Source organism: Felis catus, chromosome B1 (genome assembly GCF_018350175.1).
Source record: "Felis catus isolate Fca126 chromosome B1, F.catus_Fca126_mat1.0, whole genome shotgun sequence".
Classification (NCBI taxonomy): domain Eukaryota; kingdom Metazoa; phylum Chordata; class Mammalia; order Carnivora; family Felidae; genus Felis; species Felis catus.
Genome location: NC_058371.1, coordinates 81,777,814 through 81,801,899, shown reverse-complemented (window position 1 = coordinate 81,801,899; position 24,086 = coordinate 81,777,814). Strand labels below are relative to the sequence as shown.

General features: G+C 38.8%; 1 protein-coding gene across 1 annotated transcript in view; it reads right to left on the bottom strand.

Annotated features, from left to right (window-relative positions):
- Positions 1 to 22,846, bottom strand: part of OTUD4 (OTU deubiquitinase 4) — a 45,452-nt gene extending 22,606 nt beyond the window's left edge. Inside the window, exons 1-8 of the mRNA XM_023252780.2 lie at positions 22,551 to 22,846; positions 16,607 to 16,690; positions 14,109 to 14,159; positions 7,731 to 7,777; positions 6,968 to 7,040; positions 5,584 to 5,665; positions 3,852 to 3,984; positions 112 to 169 (exon numbers count right to left, since the gene is read on the bottom strand). Coding sequence (XP_023108548.1) covers positions 112 to 169; positions 3,852 to 3,984; positions 5,584 to 5,665; positions 6,968 to 7,040; positions 7,731 to 7,777; positions 14,109 to 14,159; positions 16,607 to 16,690; positions 22,551 to 22,709 — 687 coding nt within the window. The 5' untranslated portion in view covers positions 22,710 to 22,846. The remainder of the gene's footprint in view (positions 1 to 111; positions 170 to 3,851; positions 3,985 to 5,583; positions 5,666 to 6,967; positions 7,041 to 7,730; positions 7,778 to 14,108; positions 14,160 to 16,606; positions 16,691 to 22,550) is intronic.
- Between the last annotated feature and the right edge of the window lie 1,240 nt (positions 22,847 to 24,086).

The window sequence follows — 24,086 nt, the reverse complement described above, 5'->3', positions numbered from 1 at the left end:
AATTTTTCTCACAGTCAGATGATCCTGACTCCACTGAAAATGTTAAAAAAAATTAAGACTAAATTCATGTACTTATACGGAAGAACTAGTTAAAACCATTAAGAAAAATACCTGATCACTTGACAAAGGTTTAACTCCATTCACATCATTAGCGGTGGTAGTTTTACTCCTACAAAGAAAGAAATATAACCTTAATTAAAAGTACAAAAGTATGTTTCTGCAATTAACATATCCTAACCTCATATAAACATCTCCAAAGTCACAGTTTTGTTCCAAAAAGTTAAAGCTATATTCCAGTGAGCTCCTAAAAGTCTCAGTATAAAGGTGTATTTATACACATACATACATATGTGTGTATGTATATAAGTCAAAAAGTTTTTTATCAGTAATTCTTTTTTTTAAATATTTATTTTTGAGAGAGAGACAGAGACAGCACACAAGCGAGCAGGGGACAGGCAGGGAGACAAAATCTGAAACAGGATGTAAGCTCTGAGCTGTCAGCACAGAACCCTATGTGCCCATGCGAACTGTGAGATTATGACCTGAGGCCAAAGTCAGATGCTTAACCAACTGAGTCACCACGGTGCTCCTCAGTAAGTCTTATTGTATGGCGCAATCAAAAAAACAGAAACAAACAAAAAACTGTTAAATTTAGGTGCATAGAAAAGTTCAGTTTATAAAAACATTCAATGTAAAAATGTCCTTTTAATATACAGATGAGGCTCCATTAAACAAAATACTCCACAGCAATCTAATGAGAGCAGGCACAAACTAAATTTAGTAATCAGTGTGTTAAATGCTGATAAGTGCTATCTATGGGGTGGGGTGGGGGCCAGGTAGCAGAAGTGATAGTTTTGACACAGGCTCAAATAATAAAAATTAAATAAAAATAATAAAAAATGACTTGCTGAGATGCCTTTTTGAATAAAGAATTAAAGGTGATGAGACAGCAAATCATATGGCTATTTAGTATTCCAAGCAGTATTCCAAGCTGTTTCAGGAGAACAGCAAGTGGAAAGACCCTAAGGTGGCCAAGAGACTGGCAAAGCTGGAATACAGTGATGGCAGGTCAAACGGGAGATGAGACGAGAAACTACTTACAGTCTTCTGTCCTACATTTCCTCCTTAGTAAATCAATCTCTAGTCTTCAGAACAATCTCCAAATGTATGCCCTCAGCAATATTTAACAGACCCCAAGCATCTTCAGTCTAGACTAAAAAAAAAAAATCACCGACAATTTCCACTACTTCAGGACTAACCAATACGAATGTGAAAAGAATCCAGGCACAAGAGTATAGTGACATCCTTGGTCTTTCCTCCTTATTACCAAGCTATGCCAATCCAATCTATGCCACAATTATGTGGCATTCTTCTTTAATTGAAGCCTTGTCCTCCTTAAGTCAGACATAATACAAATAAAAAAGTATTAGCAATGCAACAAAAAGTTAATTTAAAAAAGGCTTCCATGTTCCAAGGGCTACACTAGCACAGTATAAAAACATTGTGCATTACAATAATCACACCTTTTCTTGTAAACTCCAACATACTACCCTTAACTCCATACTTTATCTAATTCATCTGCCATATCAGACCCAACTGTTGCTAAAACTATTAGCAGCAACCAAAGGGCATGTGCCGAAGTCCCTAAGTCCCTCCACACCAACCGCAAACAGTAAGTTATAACAAGCTAGTCATTCTCTCCCTCAACTTCCCCTATGTTCAATGGCACATCCTAATCAGACAGCTGTCACGTTAAATGACAGAGCAGAACTTCCATCTGTTCAAGTTAATTAGCCTATTCTAAAATTAAATTTACCATAGCAGACACAGATTCTAACATCATTTCCCTCTTACAAAGAAATGGTAGTCAATCAAGTTTTCCGACAAGAATCAGAAAAACATAATTCAACAAATGCCTGGAATTTCAGATAAAAGGGGATATATTTTAAGGGGTGCCTAGGTGGCTCAGTCGGTTAAGCATTGACTCTTTAATTTCGGCTCAGGTCATGATCTCAGGATTTGTGAGATCAAGCCCCGTATCAGGCTCTGCACTGACAGCATGGAGCCTGCTCGAGATTTTCTCTCTCCCTCTCTCTCTGCCCCTCCCCTGCTCATGCACATACTCACTCTCTCTCAAAATAAACAAACGTAAAAGAAAAAAAAAAAAGATATATAGAAGTATTTAATGAAGAATTAGATATCCTAAGTCATAATTTCATTTATTTCTCTAGTTTTACAGTATTTAACACCAAATAGGATTTTTTTTTTAACATTTATTTATTCTTGAGAGACAGAGAGTGAGCATGAGCAAGGGAGGGGCAGAGAGAGCCAAAGCAGGTTCTAGGCTGTGAGCACAAAGCCCAATATGGGGCCCAAACTCATGAACCATGAGATCATGACCTGAGCCAAAATCAAGAGTCAGCCACTTAACTGACTGAGCCACCCAGGCACTCCCCCGGCACCGCCTTTTTTTTCTCTTTTTCAAGTAGGATACCTTCATACTCTCGCATACTAGGAATAATATATTTTTAGCTCTACTAGGAATTGAATAGGTTCTTATAAAATACACAGTAAATGTCTTAATATTGTCGATAAAAACTAATGAATGAACACGGTATCTAGCAATTACGCTATACACTTTACACATTATTTCATTTAATTCTTACAAATTCCCTCCTTTAAGGAAATACTAATATATCCTAATTTTATAGCTATAGAATTAGGACCTGCTAGTGAATTTAAGTAACTTGCCCGAGGTTTAGTTAGTTGGCAGGAAGCCAGGACTGAAACCAGGTTTGGCTGTCCACAGCCCCAAGCTTTTAATCACTACCCTAATATATCCCATCATCCTGCATGGAAAAAAAAACACCTCAGAGACTCCAAGTTAAAAGATGCTTGTTCACCCCTCTCTCTCTTAAAAATAAACAAACATTAAAAAAAAATTTCTTTTAATAAAAAAAAAGGGGGGGGCACTGGGTGGCTCAGTGGGTTAAGCATTCAACTCCGGCTCAGGTCATGATCTCGTGGTCCTTGAGTTCAGGCCCCGCTTGACAGCTCAGAGCCTGGAGCCTGTTTCAAATTCTGTGTCTCCCTCTTTCTCTCTCCTCCCTGGCTCATGCTCTCTCTTCTCAAAAATAAATAAATGTTAAAAAAAAAAAAAAAAAAAAGATGCTTGTTCACAACCTAAACAGAGGTATTATTCAGAGCTGTTCACATACTTATACCCCAACTTGGGACCTTTATTATCCAAAAAAGAAAAAGAAAGGCATTAGAATCTAAGTTAAAAAAAACAATAAAAGAAAGTCAAGGAGGGGAGCTTGGATGGCTCAGTCAGTTAAGGTCCTGGATGACCTCACAGTTTGTGAATTCGAGCCCCATGTCAGGCTCCACACTGACAGCACAGAGCCTACTTGGGATTCTCCCTCTCCCTCTCTTTGCTCCTCCCCTGCTGTCTCTCTCAAAATAAATAAATAAATATTTTTTTAAATATGCTAAAGAAAGTCAAGGAAATAAAAAATGGCTCTTTTGCATCACTGGATACATAAACAATTACCTGGTTAACCTTAAAATTTTACATTACACACACTATAAATCTATTCTACACATATACATCTAGATTATGTAGAAATAAAGCCTAGCAGCCAAAACATCAACTTCAAAAACAATCCTGTAATAGAAATTAGATAAAATCAGTGGCAGGAAAAAAGAAACTGGGACTGCAGGTTGCTGTATTTCAGGAATACCATTCATAATATCTCTATATGTGAGGCAAATCCATGCAGAAACATTCATTGAACTGTTTTCTTTGTATGGCACTATAAAGACATTTTAGGACTTAAATTCATTCTTACTTGCAACTGTCATCCTCTGAATCTGATACTTCACTGTTGTTTTCATCAGCTACTTCAGAGGTGTCTAGCCCCATCAAAATTTTACTAACATCAGTTTTAAACACCTTTTCATACAGCAATTCATAAAGGAGAGCTGCAATTAATAAGAGAAATATTACGCAACACTAATTTTATGTTTTAACATAAAATTGACAATGTCCATTGCCCAGGCCTCTAAAATCCTAACTATGCACCTGTCACACTTTATGATTAATAACACAATTTAATCAGGAAGTTATCTAGAGAGCAACTAGAATTTCTGTCTGTGCTATTAATTCAAAATCATTACATAAGATACTGCCATTTTTAAAACAACACAAAAGGGTATCATAAGTGTAAAACAAATATGACAATAAAAGCTAAACATGCATACTGAGCAACTGCTACATTCCATGCACTGTGTGAAGCCTCTATGTATGGTCATATTTAATAGCCCAGCAGTCAAGTGTTATTATTTTAACTTATACAGGTGAGGAAACCTGAGAATATGAGATGTCACACAACGTGCCCAACCTTAAGAGACTCAGATACTGGATAGAAAACATTTCACAAGGGACTCAAAAAATAAATGTATTCTCAGCAGTCACTGAAGGAAAGAACTATATTCAAACAACTTTTCTGCTTTTAAAAAAACCCTCCAGGAACCATTGAAATATTTATTACCAAATACTTAAAAACAAATTACACATGGCATTTAGGACTCTCATTTGGTTATATCGCAGTGATCTTTATGAAATTAAAAATTCATCAACAGGTGCCCACCCTTTAAATGAGTCTCCAAAAAGACCACCTTCTCACAGATCACCTTTCTTCCGCCCCTGATTATCATTCAAACCACAGGCACTGACAAGTACAGGTAAGGTAGGCTACAGGAGCTATCCTTCCTAAAGCTGAAATGTTTAAATTTTAACCAGCTGGAAGAGAAGCACACAGCCCAAGATACAAATAGACTTTCGTATCTCAAAACAGATCAATCAATTTTAAAAACTGCACTACACATATCTTTACTGGTCACGACTAGCTTAAGAACAGAGGAAAGAGCTGCTACAGGCCCAGCATTGCTGCTCTGTGTGAGTGAGGTGCACTTCATCAGATAGATGGATAAAGGAAATAAAGGTAAGAAGAAGAAAGAAACTACTAAAGCGGTGACTCTCCACTGGGGAAGGAGAGGGGATTTTATCCTCCTAGGAAATACCTGGCAAAATCTGGACAGATTTCTTTGCTTGTCGCAATGGGAAAGAGAACTCTCTACACAGCATATGCCAAGGACACTACTAAACATCTCATAATGCACACAACAGCTCCGACAGAGTTATCTGACCCAAAATGTCAATAGTGCCAAGGTTAAGAAACCCTGCTTGCTCTAGAGCCAAAACAATCAAATGCTTGATTCGTTCACTTAGATTTTCAAGGTCTACACTAACAACTTTAAAAATGCATACAAATCCTTATTACTGAAATGAAAGACTGCAAGAAAGAAAGAACTTCATATTTACAGGTTGAACTCAAGCTACTAGCTCCATTTTTTCCTAGTCAAACAAGTTTTTAATAAAATATTAACATTTTTGCTAACCTGAGATTCTTCGTGTATCTTTTTATACAACAAAACAGAGTATATTTTCTTTGACTTGTCTGCATTGACTAGATAGCCTACAAATATAACTTCCCATACAAGCACAAGGGTGATACTTACATTGACACATTGCAGAGTTCTCTTTATACTTTATGGGATAGACAATATCATAATGATTTCCATTTGAAAAACACAGTAATACCTGAAGGGGAAAATTAAAGACATCTTTTAGCCCTTCATATATGACACTTACATAGCAACTTATACCTCCAATTTCTCTTACTAGTAAATAATTTCTAAATAGAAGATGATTATTTTAGAAGCAACCTAAAGCTCCAAGTTGGTCAATTATGGTACATCCAATGCTGAAATGTTACACAGCCATTAAATTAAAAAGTTCTTAATGATGGGGAAATGTTTATAGGATACAAAAACTGGACACAATACATGAAAACAACATGATTTCAACTATTTAAAAAGACCATTAAAAGACTGTAAGAAATATTAAATACTCCAAAACCGTATTAAAATGCTTACCTCTAAGAGGCACAATCAAAAGTTCAATTTTTCTGATGTTTTACAGTTTTTTTCTTTTAATGTTTATTTTTGAGAGAGCAAGCAAGCAAGAGTAGGGGAGGGGCAGACAGAGAGGAAGACAGAGGATCTGAAGCAGACTCTGCACTGACAGCAGCAAGCCTGATGCAGGGCTCTAACTCACAAGCCAGGAGATCATGACCTGAGCCAAAGTCAGACACTTAACTGACAGCCACCCAGGCACCCTGATGCTTTACAGTTTTAAATGCTTTCTAGTCAACTACTTACACAAGGAGAAATATACACTGATTTTGATTAGATTATGTCATGATCCAAAACTTGGATTGGAAAGGCCAAATCCAGAGCCAAGAAACTCCAAAGTCCTTTTTAAAAAGGCAGCATTTCGCTCAATTCTCCTCCCCCTTACCACCATTAGCATGATGACAAAACACTTCAACTTGGCTTGGATGATTCCAAAACAGGTAATTAAAACAAAGTTCTTTTAACAATGAATCAATTGAGGTTTTTTTCTTTCTAGGCTCACATAAATTTTCAGTTGTTTCCAGTCTGTGACTAGATATTAACACGTAGGCCAGTAAATTATCTTTATAATCAAAAATAAATCACTATTATCCAAGTATTTCTGGATGCAATGGCAGAACCTACTTTCACAAGTTATTTTACTACTTAATGTTTATACTGATGCAAAACAGTCTAGTTAATCATATACACTAGTACTGCAATGTTTTTTCCTCTAGTGAAATGTTAGGACACAGTTCTCCACTGTGATTTCTGGGGTAAATCAAATACAAAATATGATTCAGTAATGACTAACAGGAACTTTTAAAAATTATCATAAACTTCATAAAAAACATTTCAAGAAGTCACTTTAAAATTTTAGCTTACAAGGTCAAGGTGGCAAGTGATTCTTTTACTTAAATCCTTTAGAAACACTTAGAAAAATTCTTACCTTTTCAGGAAAATTATTTTCAGTTACTTGTGAAGGAGAAACATTTGGTTCCCGATAAATTATAAAATCTTTCCTGAAAATAAAATTTAGCAATTACTTCTGGGGAAATGTATTTCATGATTTGAGATTTAAGTATTCATTTATTCATTCATTCATTCATTCAAGAGCCTAATATGTGCTAAGGCACATATGTGCTCCAGGCATTGGAGATGGAGCAATAAATAAAAGATAGTAATAGAATAAGTTGTAAGGTACCTATATAAAAGTATCTTTTTAAAAAATAAAACTTCAAATATAATTTGCATATGTTATCTTTAAATATAATTCTAAAAGGAGTCTTCAAAATTACAAAAACTGTGAAGACAAAATTTTATACAGAAATTTCAAAAAGAAAAAAAATAAAGCGTTCACCTGCTCCTCTACTAGACAGAAGTAGTAAAATAGTAACATGATTTTTTGCCTCAGTACTAGTGGCCATTTGATGCTACTGGCCCTGAAAAGTAGGAAATCATTCCTCTATAAAGTTGATAAGTGGTATCATTTACAGGCCTGGAAAAATGTATTTCTTTCCAAAAATATTTTGAGAATTAAAATTTCTAAACACTGACATATTTAATGTCAAAATCTTATTGAGACAATTTAAAAAACTTTAGAAAAGATGCTTCACAACCAAGCTTTGCTATTTTAACTATTTTAGTACAACGGAATATACTAATTTCCCACTGACTTTATTTTTGTTTACTTATGTTACTATAAGGTTTACCTGTACATAAGAGAAAGGGCACTTATTTCCACTTGTCCAACCCATTCCTACATTGAAGAAAAAAAGTTGGCACTTAGGTATCTCATACTTTTTACAATACATATGCCTCTATGTAATACCTTAATATGTACCTTTATACGATATATCTAATAAGCTGGAAAAGCTCATTAATATTAGTCTTATGAATACTATGAACACATTTATATAAAACAAACTTTACGTATGTAACTAAAAAGTTACTTAAGAAAACAACCCAAGTCTCTGTTGTAAAAATCCTTAGTAACACAGGGTAAAAGGATAGTTCGTATTGGTGTAATAAGACCGTAAAATGGCATCTCTACATGGAGCACCTGCTGACAAGAACTATGTCCTCTAACCTAGCACCCAAGACAGAGCTTGGAACGTGTATGGGCCCAGAAAATGAGATGTTGAGTAAAAGCAGAACTCAAGAATCAGAAAGGATAAAAAGGAGGTTTTCAGGGTGACTGAAAATACAAAGAGAACAGTGTCCTAGCATCTTTCTGAAATGATTTAAAATTCTACAGCCCTAAATGAGTCATTTTTTTTGTCTTTAAGCCTTTTAGAAGGAAATGGACAGTATATATCAAAATTTTAAATATCCATATACTCTTTGACCCAGCAATTCAAATTCTGTAAACCTATCCTAAACAGGTATTTCATATGTTCACAAAAGTATAAAGAAGGATGTTCACTGTAGCTATTTGTAATAGTTTGAAAAAAAAATTTTTTTTTTAAGAAAGCCCAATATTCCACTAGTAGGAAAGGAGAAATCGAATAATTTATGGTTCATCCACACAATGTATGGAGCACCATGCAGTCAGGTATACACATATGAACTGACTTTATACTATGAAGTATAAAAACTAAGTCACGGTTAAAAACAATACAAACAAACAAACAAACACCTATTGTGTAAAAGAAAGAAACTGCTATGTTTAGTATATGTATGTGTATGTGTATGTGTATGAGAACTGGAAGGGTACATCCTAAACTGACAATGGAGACAGGGAACTCAAGATCAAGGAAAATGAAGGACTTTCACTCTTCATTCTGTATTAAATCTTTTACCATGAGAATGTGTTTCTATACCACTTATGAAATTAGTAAAGACTTAAAACCAGGACTCACTAAAGATAATGAGCTGAGCTACAATAAGTGAATGCAGCCACGTTTTCCTTTAAAGAAATCTGACATAAGATTTTAAACACTGTTTTCATCTCAAACAAAGATAATCTTCCCCCCAGAGATTTTTCATTTTAATAGTTCTTAAAAGTTGGCTCTGGTTTTCAAAATGAAACGGGTGCCATATATTAAAATAGACTTCTTAAAATAGGCCTCTCACTAACAATCAGAGCTTCTCATAAGCGGCTACAAGTGACACTCTCTGGTGTAGAGGAGATCCTTCACTCAGACCAGTTTGCTTAAATCACAAACACAAGCTACATCTACTTCATGCAAAAGATGTTACCATCACTTCTAAAAATGGAACATTATTCTAGTGTCAACAAAATACTACCTCTCAAATAATGTACCATTTCATAAGTACTTAATCTTCAGAATAAATTCTGTTGTAGTCTGGTTAAGTAAACAATGGCTATCATAACATTCTGTCTTCTCTAACCAGGGTCAACTTCAAATTATAAAATGTATCTATGTTCTACCATTGTATTCTACCTTAAGGCTATAATTTTATTTACTCAGCACTTCTTATGATGTTTAATATACTTCCTTATTGTGGGTGACAGTAAAGCATTTCTGCAAAATCTGTTTTAACCATAATGAACCGTATTCAAAAACATAAAAACATTAAAAAAAAACTTTTGTTCCTAAGGATGCCATTAAGAAAATGAAAAGATAAAGTCAGAAATTGGAAGAAAATATTTGAAAGATACATTTCCAATTACAGAACTCTATCCAGGTTAAAGAACTCTTACAATTTGATAAAACCAGCAACGTTAACAAAAGACGGTCAAAATCTACGAACAGACATTTCACCAAGATAAATGGATGGCAAATAAGCACATGAAAAGATGTTCGACATCAGAGAAATACACAACCACTAGAACAGCTACAATTTCAAAGGCTGACAAGAGTGAATGTTCAAAGATGTAGAGCAGTTGGAATTTTCGTATACTGCCAATGAGGAAGCAAAATGGCAGAGCCACTTTGAAAAAGGCTTTTCAGTTTCTCATTAAGTTAAACATACATTTACCATATGACCCAGCAATTCCACTGTGTGTTAATCCAAGAGAAAAGAAAATATATGTCCACACAAAGACTTCTATTATAAGCAAATGTTCTTAGCAGCTTTAATCATGAAACAGCCTAAAACTGGAAAGAACCCAAATATCCCATCAACTGACAAATACATGGATGTGCAAATTGCAGTACTCTGTGTAACAAATGACCACTCATCAATAAAAAGGAACAAACTACTGATAGATCCAACAACATCAAACTACTGATAGATCCAACAACATGGATGAACAGATGAACGTCAAGGTGTCTTCCATAATGTAACAGGAGCCAGATACAGAAACTACAGATACTACAAACTGTACCATTCCATTTATATAGTCTAGAAAAAGCAAAACTTACAAAACAGGTCAGTGGTTGACAAGAGCCAGAAGGTGGGGGAAAAGGGATTAAGTGCAAAAGGACATAAGGAACTTTGCGAAGTGATAGAAATGTCCCATATGTGTCTGTAGTGGTGGCTACACAACACCTGTGAAATCTCATCAAATTATACACTACTTAAAATTGGTGAATTTCACTGTATGTCAATTTTACCTCCATAAAACTGACAAAAACATATTCTTGCAAAAAGTTTGAGGCATTTTTCAAAATGTTTCACTTGTTTATTAAGCAAAAGCATAAAGATCCCTTCTCTGAGAACTGGATGAAACATAACAGTTTATCAACTGTATTTCTCTTCATTTCATACATCCTAAGTATCAGGGAAAAAGAAAAACAAAGACATAAATATCTTTTTCTAATAAAGAAGCACAAACATCTGTTCAGAAGGTACCTGTAAAACATCTGGGGAAGAAACCTGAGCAGACTGGGGAGAGCAAAGTGTCATAAAAATAAAAAAGCTGGCCAGCCAGCACCTTGGGAAAGAGGCACTTGTCCCACGAGCTCAAAAGCACAGCGACTTCCCTCCTTCCTCTCACACAGACTCCTAAATCAGTCTCAGTTCAGTTCACACTACCTCATTTCCTCCCTTTATCCCCTCTCTCCATTCTCATCTGGTCCATTCTTTCTCAGAACCTCCTAGCTTGATAGCCTAAATTGCTACACAAAAATTACCCTAACATTACATTGTGGGATTTTTCTTGAGTAAAAAGTTAATAAATGGGCGGGGGGGGGGGGGGGGGGGGGGGGGGCGAGGCATGACACTTGGATGGCTCAGTCAGTAGAGCGTGCAACTTCCAATCTCCAGGTCATCAGTTCAAGTCTCACATTGGGTGTAGAACTTACTTTAAAAGGAAAAAAAAAAAAAAAAAAAAAAAAGGAACAGGGTGCCTGGGTGGCTCAGTCAGTTAAGTGTCTGACTCTTTTTTTTTTTAATTTTTTTTTTTCAGCGTTTTTATTTATTTTTGGGACAGAGAGAGACAGAGCATGAACGGGGGAGGGGCAGAGAGAGAGGGAGACACAGAATCGGAAACAGGCTCCAGGCTCCGAGCCATCAGCCCAGAGCCTGACGCGGGGCTCGAACTCACGGACCACGAGATCGTGACCTGGCTGAAGTCGGACGCTTAACCGACTGTGCCACCCAGGCGCCCCTACGTCTGACTCTTGATTTTGAAGCAGGTCTTGATCTCACAGTTCGTGAGATGGAGCCCCACGTCAAGCTCCATGCTAACAGCATGGAGCCTGCTTGGGATTCTCTCTTCTCTCTCTGTCCCTCATGCTCTCTCTTGAACTTGCTCTCTTTCTCACTTTCTCAAAGTAAACGTTTAAAAAAAAGGAGGGAAAAAGTTAATAAATGGTCCTGTCATGTCCTTTATTTTCTGTAATTGGAGTAAAAATGACCAGTAACAGGACTATAAAGATAACAACATTCTGATGTTTATCTTTCCTAAGATGTTATATATAATGCAATATGGATTCAACATACACAAACTAATCATCAGTTTGGCACCTCAAATTAAAAGTAATGATGAAAAAAATTCCAAAAGCGGTAAAATATACAAATCTTTTCGAAGATGGGGCGCCAGGGTGGCTCAGTTGGTTGGGCGGCCAACTACAGCTCAGGTCATGATCTCGCGGTCTGTGAATTCGAGTCCCGCATTGGGCTCTGTGCTGACAGCTCAGAGCCTGGAGCCTGCTTCTGATTCTGTGCCTCTCTCTCTCACTGCCCCTTCCCTGTTTGGTCTCTGTCTCTCTGTCTCTCTGTCTCTCTCTCTCTCTCTCAAAAATAATAAACAATAAAAAATAAATAAATCCTTTCGAAGCTTTTTTTTGAAGAAGCAGCTTTAAAATAAAAGAAAAAAATGAAAACTTCAGGAAAATGGTTATTTGTGACTATAGAACTCAATACTGAAATCACTGAAATAAAAATGAAGTTAGATCTAGAGAAAAGGCCTTCAGAAGGTAATTGTCTCCAAAACTGGAACAATGCTATACTTACTTCTTTTTTGACACTTCATGTACTGTGTACATTTTTCCATGTATTCAACATTTTTTTAAAAAAACATGCAATTTGTCTTCCCACCTCTGTGGTCTCATCTACCCCCAAACCATCTCTGCACAGTATTCTATCCATCCATTCAGACAGCCAACAAAGATGCCAGGCACTATTCTTGGTTCTCAACAGTGAACAAAACATACTCTCTTCCTGCCTCAAAAAACTTAAAAGGTTTCCCAACACCAGATTCTCAGGCCCCAGGCGTAGACTTTGATTCAGGTCTGGAATAGTGGCTAGGCAATCTGTATTTTTACAACCACCTCGGGTAATTCCAAATGCAGATGGTCTATGGTTGACACTCTTGAAATGCTAGCCTAAAGCATAAGCTTCTAACTACTGAGCCTAGCACTGAATGCTCTTCTGTGATCAGCCCCACAGATGGCCCTCTGACTTCTCACTACCTCCTACCTTCACATGCTCCATACAAACTGAACTGCTTTCTGAAAGCTGCCTTGCTCACAATTTTCCCTACCCAGAAATGCCCTTAACCTTAGGCATTTTGCATCCAGCAATCTATTCAGACTTCAAATGCCAACCCACTACCTCTTGTTTTGTCTACTTCAGTAAAAATAAAAACTTGAATGCCTATAGCATCATTTCTGTACTTTTTAATGTTTTATTTATTTTTGAGAGAGAGAGAGCATGTGCACCTGGAAGCGGAAGGGCAGAGAAAGAGGGGGAAAGAGGATCTGAAGCAGACTCTGCACTGACAGCAGAGAAACTCATGAATCACCAGATCATGACTTGAGCCAAAGTCAGATGCTCAACCAACTGAGCCACCCAGATGCCCCACATCTATACATATGATACATGTGCTTTCTCACTTGCATTAGGTATTTTTCCCTATTACAGGGAAACTTCTGAGAACAGCACCCAAACCTGTTACTTCTGCATTCCCAGAGTGCCTGGCAATTCTTGGCACTCAACAAGGACTCAAACTAGTGTCAGAGAACCAAATGGAGATACCAATTGTTAATCAAACACCCTGTTCCTATATTATCCCTTTTCCTCCCTACCTAAATCCTCTTCTTAGCTTCTTCCTTTGCTAATATCATTTTAAACTCAATAGAGATTACCTCTGAGGATGATGGAATATTCTACAGGGCATTCTATGTGGCATTTCATGGTATTTGGATTTTTACAGGGAGAATAGTTTTGTAAGCAGAAAAAAAAATTCTTTTTAACTTCAACATGACTGAGAAGGCATGACAGTAGGATTTGGGGAAGTGCCATCCTTTTACTCTCAACAGTCTCTTCCTTCTTCTTAAGCTGATCATGGGAAATGGAACTACATAAAAGAATCTGTCTTCTCAGTGGCCTAAAGAAGCAATCAAATCTTGCACCCTGTCGATCATGCCCAATACCCGTACCAACACAGCATCCTGAAAATCATCACCAGTGTTATTATAGGTCTTTTATACTACATTCAGATGTCATTATGACAAAGGTAAAGATAGCATGACTCTGTCCTTAGTGAGGCAACATCCAGTATACAGCTCCAACTGGCTTCCACATAAATACTGCATAAAATGTGCAACTAAGAAATGTTTATTAAAGAAAAGTACTCACTATAACTGCTCCATACACCATAAGATATTTTAATGAATTCTGAATACATTATTTGAATATGTAAAAAACATAACATATATTACAGAATCACTGCATACCTGTGGATTTTCCAAACGTTTTAAATACTCTTCAAATGACCCTTCTATAAACTGCAAAAATAAATAAATAAATAAGTCTATTAGAAATACATCGAAACAAAAACCTTTTCATTGTGAATTCCTGAGTTCTTACATGAACCTTGGATACGTTAGTAATGATAACAGTAATACAGGTATATACATTCAACCTAATTATTAAAATACGTAAAAATCATTAAGTAAAGACCGTAAAGATACAAAAGAATTCAGAAAAGTAAACATTATCAGAAAAGATCTCCTGGACAGGATACAGCCAGGCACAGACACAATGTGGTGTGAAGAAGCACTGTGTTGGGAAGACAGGAGTCAACTAGCCAGGAGGAACAGGAAAACCTGGTGGGGACAACAGACTGAGAGAGGAACTCAACTGGACACCTGTTTATAGAGGGACTTGAGCCCAGGAAGGACTTGCAGACTGAGGGAGAAGGCAATTCAAGGTCACTGCTGGTGACATTATGAACAGAGAAACATACAAAGCAAGCACTTAGGGATTATTCTGGTAATGGCCAATGCAGAGAGGAGAATTAAAGAAGGACAATATACTAGCTAAGAAATATTAGTTTACTAATATAGATATGCATACAACTCTTAGGTCAGTCATACTAAAAACAGAGATGAGAACTAATAATACTACATATTTTGTTGAACCAACTAGGTTTTTCATTTGCTTCATGCTTTAACATAAAAAGTTTATTTAAGCTGTTATGTTTTTTGTTAGCCATCACACTAATTTAATTGAGAAATCTCCCAAAGACATTCATCTGAAATACCAAATTCAATTTTATTTATAGTCCCAGTTAATTTAACAAAGTGATACACTTAGAAACATACACTCTCCAGTCTATAAAAATCTTCTAAACACCCATTTCCTTTTTTGAGACTGATATTAATTCTTTTATTGATCATATGCTGTCAAATGCCCCAAAAGTATCTTAAGTTTTAACACATACTTATAAGAAAATAGCCACATATTTTAAATATCCCACCAACCAGAGGCTACTCTTCTGTATTAGGTAATTATTTATACTTTAGGGGAGAAAATTAAACCCACAAAACCATTTAAAGTTAGAAGAGACCTAAGTGGTGTTCTGACACAAGCCTGCATCCAATCTGAGATTCTCCTTTCTAATCAGAAAGACTACATCTAGACTCTGACTAAACATTTTTAGTAAACAAGGCACACAACCCCCACCCTCCTTCCCATGACAGCCTTTTCCAATTTTGGCCAATAGAAATTGTTTGAAGGTACTTATTATAAAAGGAAATTAAAACTTTCCCCATTGGAACTTCCAACTTCTGATCATACCTCTTAAGACTGTAAAGGCTAAATAAATATATGCAAAGCATTTAAACAATGCCTGGCACCTAGAAAGTGCTCAACCAATGACAGCAATTTCCACTACTTGTGGTCAACAGTGTTTTATACTCTGAGGCCAATAATACTGATTAACTTGTAATTTCTTTAAAATACTTAAAGACCATTCCACTCTCCTCACCTCTCCCCGCTTTCTATCACACCCTAATACTTTTATCTAGCCTCCACACATCACCAGTTTCTTTTTTGTAAGACAAGTTCTCAAATCTGATCAAGTGGGTAACTCTCCTTTCCAGAATATAAAGCACATCCAAATTAAGACACTGAAAGAAACACACACACACACACACACACACACAAATTAAGAGCTATTTACCTATTAAGTTTTAGAATTGAGTTATTTACAAGGTGTCAATGTTTTTTTGGCAGTCAAAGGGGAAAAATATTAAAAAGTCATCATCAGATGACATCATTCCAGGTCATAAAACCCTACTAAGTAAATCCTACTAAGTAAATCCTACTAAGGCTTTCAGTATAAAATGAAAACAGGCCACTGTGGCATCTTATTTCACAGCCTACTATATACTACCGAGAAAATTACAGTAAGTTGTTATACAACATTATAGCAATTATTAATCATTATTTACATAATTAGTGTTGTGATGTGTGATTCATAATGATAAATCCCAAAAAGTAAAAATCTGTAACTGCCTCTGATAAAATCAAAGACTCAGTATTAGCTAAGTTCAGCATATTTTTTTTGCTCCAAGTCTGAAATTTTTTAAATTCACAGAGGATTACCAATCACAGAAAACTATTAGTTAACCATGACAAACAATTCCCTGACCATGACAAAGCTCCCTCTTAACATGCAAGGATTCTGTCCAAGTCATGCTTCCATCTTCCACAGCTCAGTGTCTTTATCATAAAAGCTTTCTAAATGTCTAAATAAATGAAAAACACAAAACAACCTAAAAATATCACAATATAATTGGATTTAAATCCAATAAAGCAGTTTTTTAAGGGGTTTATCTTCATAACCTGCATTAAGAGCCAGCCTGTGAAATTCCCACCAGATCACTTCTACAGGCTAAGATGTAAATGCAAATCAAGACACCATTTCATGTTTAAAATTACAAATTACCGCTTCAAATTTCTCTCTGTTCTCTCGAAGATAGTGAATACAGGCCATTCTGACTTCCACATGGCGAGACTGAGAATGCAATACCTGAAAAGAAAAAGCAACACGTTACTAAGCATTTTGTTAAACGAGGATTTAAGTTACAACCTAGCACTTTCTTTCACACCCAAAATAACCTCAAAACCGATAAAAATCAGTCTCTCTCCATTTGCCTTTCTGTAATTTCTACATCTTTATTCATTCCCACCTCTTCCTCTAGCCACAGATGACACGACATTTAAGATCGATACTACTCCTTAAGTCATTCTATAAAGCACTTATTACCATTTCTCCTTTAGGTCACTTTTGTGAGGAAATCTTTGTAAACTTAGATAATTTCCTCTCTTCACCAGCCCTCTTCTACCTCTGCTCTTCACAAAGCATGGCTAACAGAATCCCTGCAAAGTAGTGGTTACCTTCATCCTATGCTTGTTGGAAAAGAGAACAGGCAACTTCAACAAGAATCCTCTTTAAGGCTTTAAGTCTGTAAGAATTAGATTTCTTTTTTCCCAATAATTTTGAATTACTTGCCTTATGTAGAAATTTAGTTCCACTGTGGTTTCAGAAAAACTAAGGTACTCATTCTTAAATCCTTAGTTGTCAGGCTTACACAACTCTTGAAAAAACATCCAAGTGGGCAGACACGGGATGCAAACATGCTGCTATGTGCTGTCACCCCAACAGCCTTGAAACTTGCTCTTTGTCTCAAAATATTTCGTTTTTTTTCCTAATTTTTTTTAATGTTTATTCATTCTTTGAGACACAGAGACAGAGCATGAGTGGGGGAGGGGCAGAGAAAGAGGGAGTAACAGAATCTGAAGCAGGCTCCAGGCTCTGAACTGACAGCACAGAGCCTGACACGGGGCTCGAACTCACGGACTGTGAGATCATGACCTGAGCTGAAGTGGGACCGGACTGAGCCACCCAGGTGCCCCTCATTATTTTTTTTTAAACTAGGCTCCACGTACAACATGGGGCTCCAACTCAAGACCCCAAGACCAAGAGTCACATGCTCTACAACCAAGCCAACCAGGAGCCCCAGCCCAAACCAAAATCTTAAAGCACCAACTGAAATAAGCCACACTACAAAGATGACCCAAACTCTCTCACACAGTAGTCTCTGTATTCTTATGCTAAACAATTAGTTCAACAAAAAGATAACTTACTGGCATTTTGTTTCTTACTAAAATGCTAAAGCTCTGGTGTGAAAAAACTAGTATTATTAAGTGCTTAGAACTCTTGGCTAGCCTCAAATACTTTATCATGCTTAAAAGATTACAACTATTTTCTATTAATGGGTGTCTCAAATGAAGGTGTTCCTGGTACCTTAAAGGGTCAAGGCAGAAAACAAACAAAAACCCTGAAACATTGAAAATAACCACATATCAAAAATTAACCACATGTCAAACTACTAATAAGGCTCTTAGAATTTATATTAATGTAAAGTAGCTTTAAGAGTTAACAGATCCAGCCCCACATCCACTCTGGGGGCTCTGCAATGACAACACAGAGCCTGCTTGGGATTCTCTCTCTCAAAATTAAACCAAAAAAAAAAGGGGGGGGGCATTACAGGTCCACTCAGCAAACAACAGATGTTGGAAAGGATGCAGACTTTTACACTGTTGGTGGGAATGCAAACTGGTGCAGCCACTCTGGAGAACAGTCTGGAGGTTCCTCAAAAAATTAGAAATAGAGCTACCCTGCAACCCAGGTATTCACACTGCATTACTAGGTATTATCCAAAAAATACAAAAATGTTGATTCGAGGAGGCACATGCACCCCAATGTTTATAGCAGCACTATCAACAATAGCCAACTTATGGGAAGAGCCCAAATGTCCACTGACTGATGAATGGATAAAGAAGATGTGGTGTGTGTGTGTGTGTATATATATATATATATATATATATATATGTGTGTGTGTGTGTGTGTGTGTATATACATATGTACACACACGCACACACAAATGGAATATTACTCAATGATCAAAAAGAATGAAATCTTACTACTTGCAACAACGTGGATGGAGCTAGAGTTATTATGCTAAGCAAAATACGTCAGTCAGTGGAATTTAACATAACAGATGAATATAGGGGAAGAGAAGAAAAAAAATAAGATAAAAACAGAGAGGGAAGCAAACCACAAAAGACTCTCACAGATAGAGAACAAACAGAGTTGCTAGAGGGGTGTTGGGTCGGGGGATGGACTAAATGGGTGATGGGCATTAATAAGGGCATTTGTTGAGATGAGCACTAAATGTAAGTGATGAATCACTAAATTCTACTCCTAAAACCATTATTTACACTATATGTTAACTTGGATTTAAATAAAAGAAAAGTTGGGGTGCCTGGGTGGCTCAGTCAGTTGCGTGTCCAACTTCAGCTCAGGTCATGATCTCACAGTCCATGAGTTCGAGCCCCGCATCGGGCTCTGTGCTGACAGCTCAGAGCCTGGAGCCTGCTTTGGATTCTGTGTCTCCTTCTCTCTCTCTGCCCCTCCCGTGCTCGTGCTCATACTCTGTCTCTCTCTGTCTCAAAAATAAATAAAAACATTTAAATAAATAAATAAATAAATAAATAAATAAATAAATAAATAAATGTTACAAGTCCAAATAAGTGATTTCCTCTCATTCAGAGTGAGCAGATAATTCAGCAAAATGGAGGCTCTAGCTGCACATTTTACAAGTCTCTTTGATAACAGCCAAGGTTCATTTGTACTCACTCACAGAACCAGAGGCACAACTCTCTGGACAGCTAGTTATGTCTTTACATTAAGATACACTGAAGATGCACTAGCTGAGGTTAGCGATGAGTTTGTTTTCAGCATACTAGCTGGTTTTCAGCTTAACAGAGTACACCTAACATTGCTATCTTGGGAACTATTAAAAAGCCTCCTTATATATTCAAAACTTCCAGCTCTGGAAGAAATGTTTACATATAAAAGTAACCACCATATAATTTTTTTTTTTCCAATTCAACAAATGATATTTAGCAAACACTTCTTCCACAGAAGCTATTTTAGACACTATTAAGAATCAAGGTATTATTAATTTGAGTAAACCAGTGTCCTCTGATAGGGCTTCCTACCATTAGCCAAGCGAAGATAGTCTTAAAGCCATTTACCTAGCAACAGGTGGCAGACATTAACTGAATAAAACTTATTTTCCATCAAAGACAATGGCAAGCAAATCTGTCTTTTCCCCTCTTTCAACAAAGATTTTATTAGCACATGAAATCTGAACCTGTCACTCAGAAACAAAATTCTCAGCAACTTCCTTAAGGTGTAGGGTGCTGGAGCTTTTACAAAGTCAAGCACTGCAAGAGAAACAAGGTTAAATGACAACTATTTAAAAAGTGTAACTGCAAATGAGGATGTATGAACAGACCCGAATCAAACCTGCAGCCTGGAGCAGAGCTTGTGCAGCTGATACGCAAGTCTGGGGATGAGAACTGAATGTGTGTTGCTGTAAGCCAGTATGATTTTGGCATTATTATTTAAGCAAAAATTGGTAAAAGAATATCCCACCATAAAGACAATGACAAAAGAAAACAAAATAGAAAAAAAAAAGTGTAACTGCAAGCTCAAGGACACTCAGGAAGAATACAAATATTAAGACAAATATCTCTGCTAATTATTATACACACACCCACACAACCTAGAAAATAGGAGACTTTCCAATCTTCACTTGGGACAAGACAGTGATAAACACGGGGAAAGGCCGAGACATACTGCTTTAGCAAATCCTCTAAGAGCGCCCTATTTTTAGCTCCATGGCCACAGAGCTGATTCAGGTCAGGCCTCCTGCAGGCCCAAGTCCAGAAGTGTAAAAAGGGAAGGACCTATCTAAATCAGGTAATTTGGAAGGAAAGACTAGGAGTAGTCTCTCCCCCACCCTATCCCCCAAAGACTGCCAATTAGATTACTTACTCTGGCTCCTTCTTAGAAATGATAAATTATTTTTATATTATTGGGAAAACTGTTGGCCAAAAAGTAAATCTTTTGTACATACTTTTAAAGAGCACACCCTTTAAGCCTGACTTTGGTGTTACTTCCCTTCCCACCCCAACACACATGCACTTTGCCTTTAAGCCACGAAGGCTACACCCTTAATCCTCGTGTAGTGAAGAAATGAGCTTCCCCCAAAATTCATGGTATTAAGCTTTCTAAGCTCAGTATACTACAAATCATAATCACATAATCAAAGGGGGTATTTCCTTATATCTAATTGAAATCCTATTACAAGATACAATAAAATGTGTTCTATGACAGGAGTAATGAGTTCTTGACACTAGCTTTTGCCCCTTTTACCTAAACATAGAGATCTCACTTCAGTAAGAGAGGTTTCTGTATAATCATGTTTGCCGATTATGGCATACAATATAGAAATTACACACAGTTTTCTACTTCAATATAAACTAGGATCTGGATAATCCCAATGCCAAATAAGCACCATACTTCCCTTATTTCAATTCATTTCTACCTCCTTCCTTACCAATCTCTTGCAAGAGCTAACACTATGTATAAATAAGGGCTGATGAATTCACTTCCACCCCTTTCCCCTGCTTCCGGAGGTGCTGAGGAGTCCACGGGAGGGTGAGGAAGAAGAAGGAAGGCAGATGGAGATCCAGAAAATTCACAAATGGGACAGACTGTTTACTAACAGTAAAGACTGGGGTGGGAGTGTGTGAACATATCCCACAACACTGAAACATCCTAAATTTCTAAAAATGAGAGAAATCTAATGAACTGAAAAAGAGCTGGATTTAGGGAGCTGTACAAAGAATGTCTGAATGACAACACCAGCAACATAATACAAAGCTTATGTAGTTAAATCAATGTTAGAAAAAAAAATTTTTTTGATACAGATGCGAAAACAAGGGCCTCTGGAATATAGCTGGCCCTCAGAAGTTGAAAAAAATGAGAATAGTCTACAGATGTTAAGTAAAACATTTATTCATAAGTAGAAATTTTGGGAAACTATTTAGCATTCAAAAAAGGTGAGAAAAACAGAAACATACAAACTCCACAGGAAGGGAAGAGAGGAAGGAAAAGCTCTTAAGCTGAAGGAAAGCAAACTGTGAAAGGTATGAAATACACACCAGGGCAGTAATGTGAAACTTTTGTCCAACTATTTCTACAGCTATTTTTCAATATAGGATGGGTTTTGGTGACTGCATACCAACTACACACTGTTATGTAACATGGAAAAAACTCTCTTATAAAAGAAAAAAATCTTCCTGTTAGAAAATGATTTTGACCATTAGCAGGGGAAATTCGGTCAAGAGCCTAGAGAACATCCAACACCAAAACAGCCTTTTAAGAAGAAAATTATTTTTAGTAAACCTTGCAGAGTCTAACAGAGGGTGGAATCTACTCCAAGACAATTGTTTTAAAACAGTTATATTTTTAAAAGGCTGACTTTCCCAAACTACATTTTTCCGCTCTGAAGTCAAGCGGACATCGACGAACTAGACTCCCCCACATTCCAAAGTCCAGTAGAGAAAAAACAATGCTCAGCGAGTTATGCCGGGTGCACCACCTCCTCTAGTAAACACCGGTTTACTGGTGTGAACGCTGTGCTTATAAAGCCGAGAGAAGGTGAATGCGGAACAGAATGGAAAAATATCATTTCGCCAAGTCCCCGGCAATCAATCTACCGAACAAGGCGCTCAACAGGCCTCACAGGTTGTCCTCATTATCTCTACACCAAGAGGGACAACACCCAGTTAATTTATGTGTTTTTAAGTTTCGATTTACAGCCTCCAGACCCAGGAAAGTGTCCCATTCCGGCGTTACAATGAACCGCTGTGACGACAGCCGGGCCACGCGCTGCTCCGGACGTGGGCGGCCGGCAAAGCCGCCCGCCGCCTCTTTCCCACCCAGCCTTCCCCGTCCCCCACCTCATTACCTGCTCCGCCACGGCTCGGAACAGGCACGACCCGTCCTTGGCGACCAGTTTCCGATACAAGCCCAGTTTTCGCAGATAGGCGTCCATCGGCGTCGCGTCCTCGCGGGGCCCCGCGCCGCCCTGGTCCACGCCGTCGGAAGCGCCGACGGCCGCCTCCATGTTGCCGGTCCTACTGCAGGCCAGGCGCGGCGCGGGCTAGCCCCACATGGCCGCGCCGCCGGCTCCTCGACGCCCCGGCCTAGGAGGGGCGGCGGCTCGGGCTCGGGCTCCGCGGGCGGCGGCAGGCGGCGGCGGCCCGAGGCAGCGGGCGGCGCTCCCCGCGCGCATAGGGGAGCCCTGCCTAATGCATGGCTGTGCGCACGCGGCCGCCTCCCGAGGGACCACGCGCCCGGCGGCAACGGGGGCAAATTAAAGAAACCCCGAACGTGAGAAGTCGCTGCCCGGCTCAGGAAAACAGCCGGGGGTCGCCGCCCCCACAAGTTTCCTCGTCCCGACCGGGGTGAGGCGAGGAAACCCCCGGCACCCCGCGTGCGCGGGGCCGGCTCAGGGGAAGCGAGGCCTGCGTCCCCCGCGCGCTCCCCACCCTAGGAGCCGAGGAAGCCAAAAGAGAAAGACGCGGCCTTTCCTTTCCCCACCTCGCAGGAGGGCGCCGGAGGGGCGGAGAGCGGGTGGGGGCGCCCGGCGGAGGGCAGCACTCTCGCAGCCCAGAATTTGTTTTCACTTTCGGCCCCACAGCGGAGAGGACGCCGGGAGGTGTAGTTTTGGTAGCGGCAGGAAGTCGGCTTGCGGAGGGTGGGGACGCGCGGACCGTCCTACCCGGGGGAGGTGCCTGGGAGGCACGCGGACTACAAGTCCCTACAGCGCGGGCGCCGCCGCTGCCGGGAGCCGGCTTCGCGCTTCCCGGGCACCGCGTCCGCGAGCAGGCCGAGGGTGTCCGCGAGCCGATGCGGGGCGACCTGCGCGCGCAGCCCCGCCCGCCCAGCTGCCTACTGCGCCGCGGGCCCGCGAGAAGTGCGCGCGCCCTGCTTGCGTGGAGTTGCCAGGGACACCGCGGCGGCTAGGTCGGCCCTTTGTGTATTCCCAAACAGAGGGCGCACCTGTCTGCTCCCCTCCCCCCGGCCTCTTCTGGCGTTTCCATGGAGGTGGCTTTAACGGCTTAAGCAGAAAAGAGAGCTAATTGGCGAGGTCTCCTGGAACTGGCACTGTGCGGGACGACACAGGCTGTCCATAAATCAACCGTAGACTGCCGATTCCTTTTAGAAATTAGGACTACAGCTCCTGCCCTATGGCAAGATGATGTCTTTGCCACAGAGTGTGTTCACCCTGCCTTTGTAACTGCACACCGCAGCACAAAGTGATGTCACTGGTCAGAAAAAGTATTTTTTCTTCAAAAATCCATCTTGTAATTGCTTGATAACATACTGGATTTGCCGTGGGTTCCAGCAGTGTTTGAGGCTTCCAACTCAACTTTTTACTCTTAGAAGCTGAATGATACGTTATGCTTTAGAACCCAGAATTTATCCAATATGTTTTTGT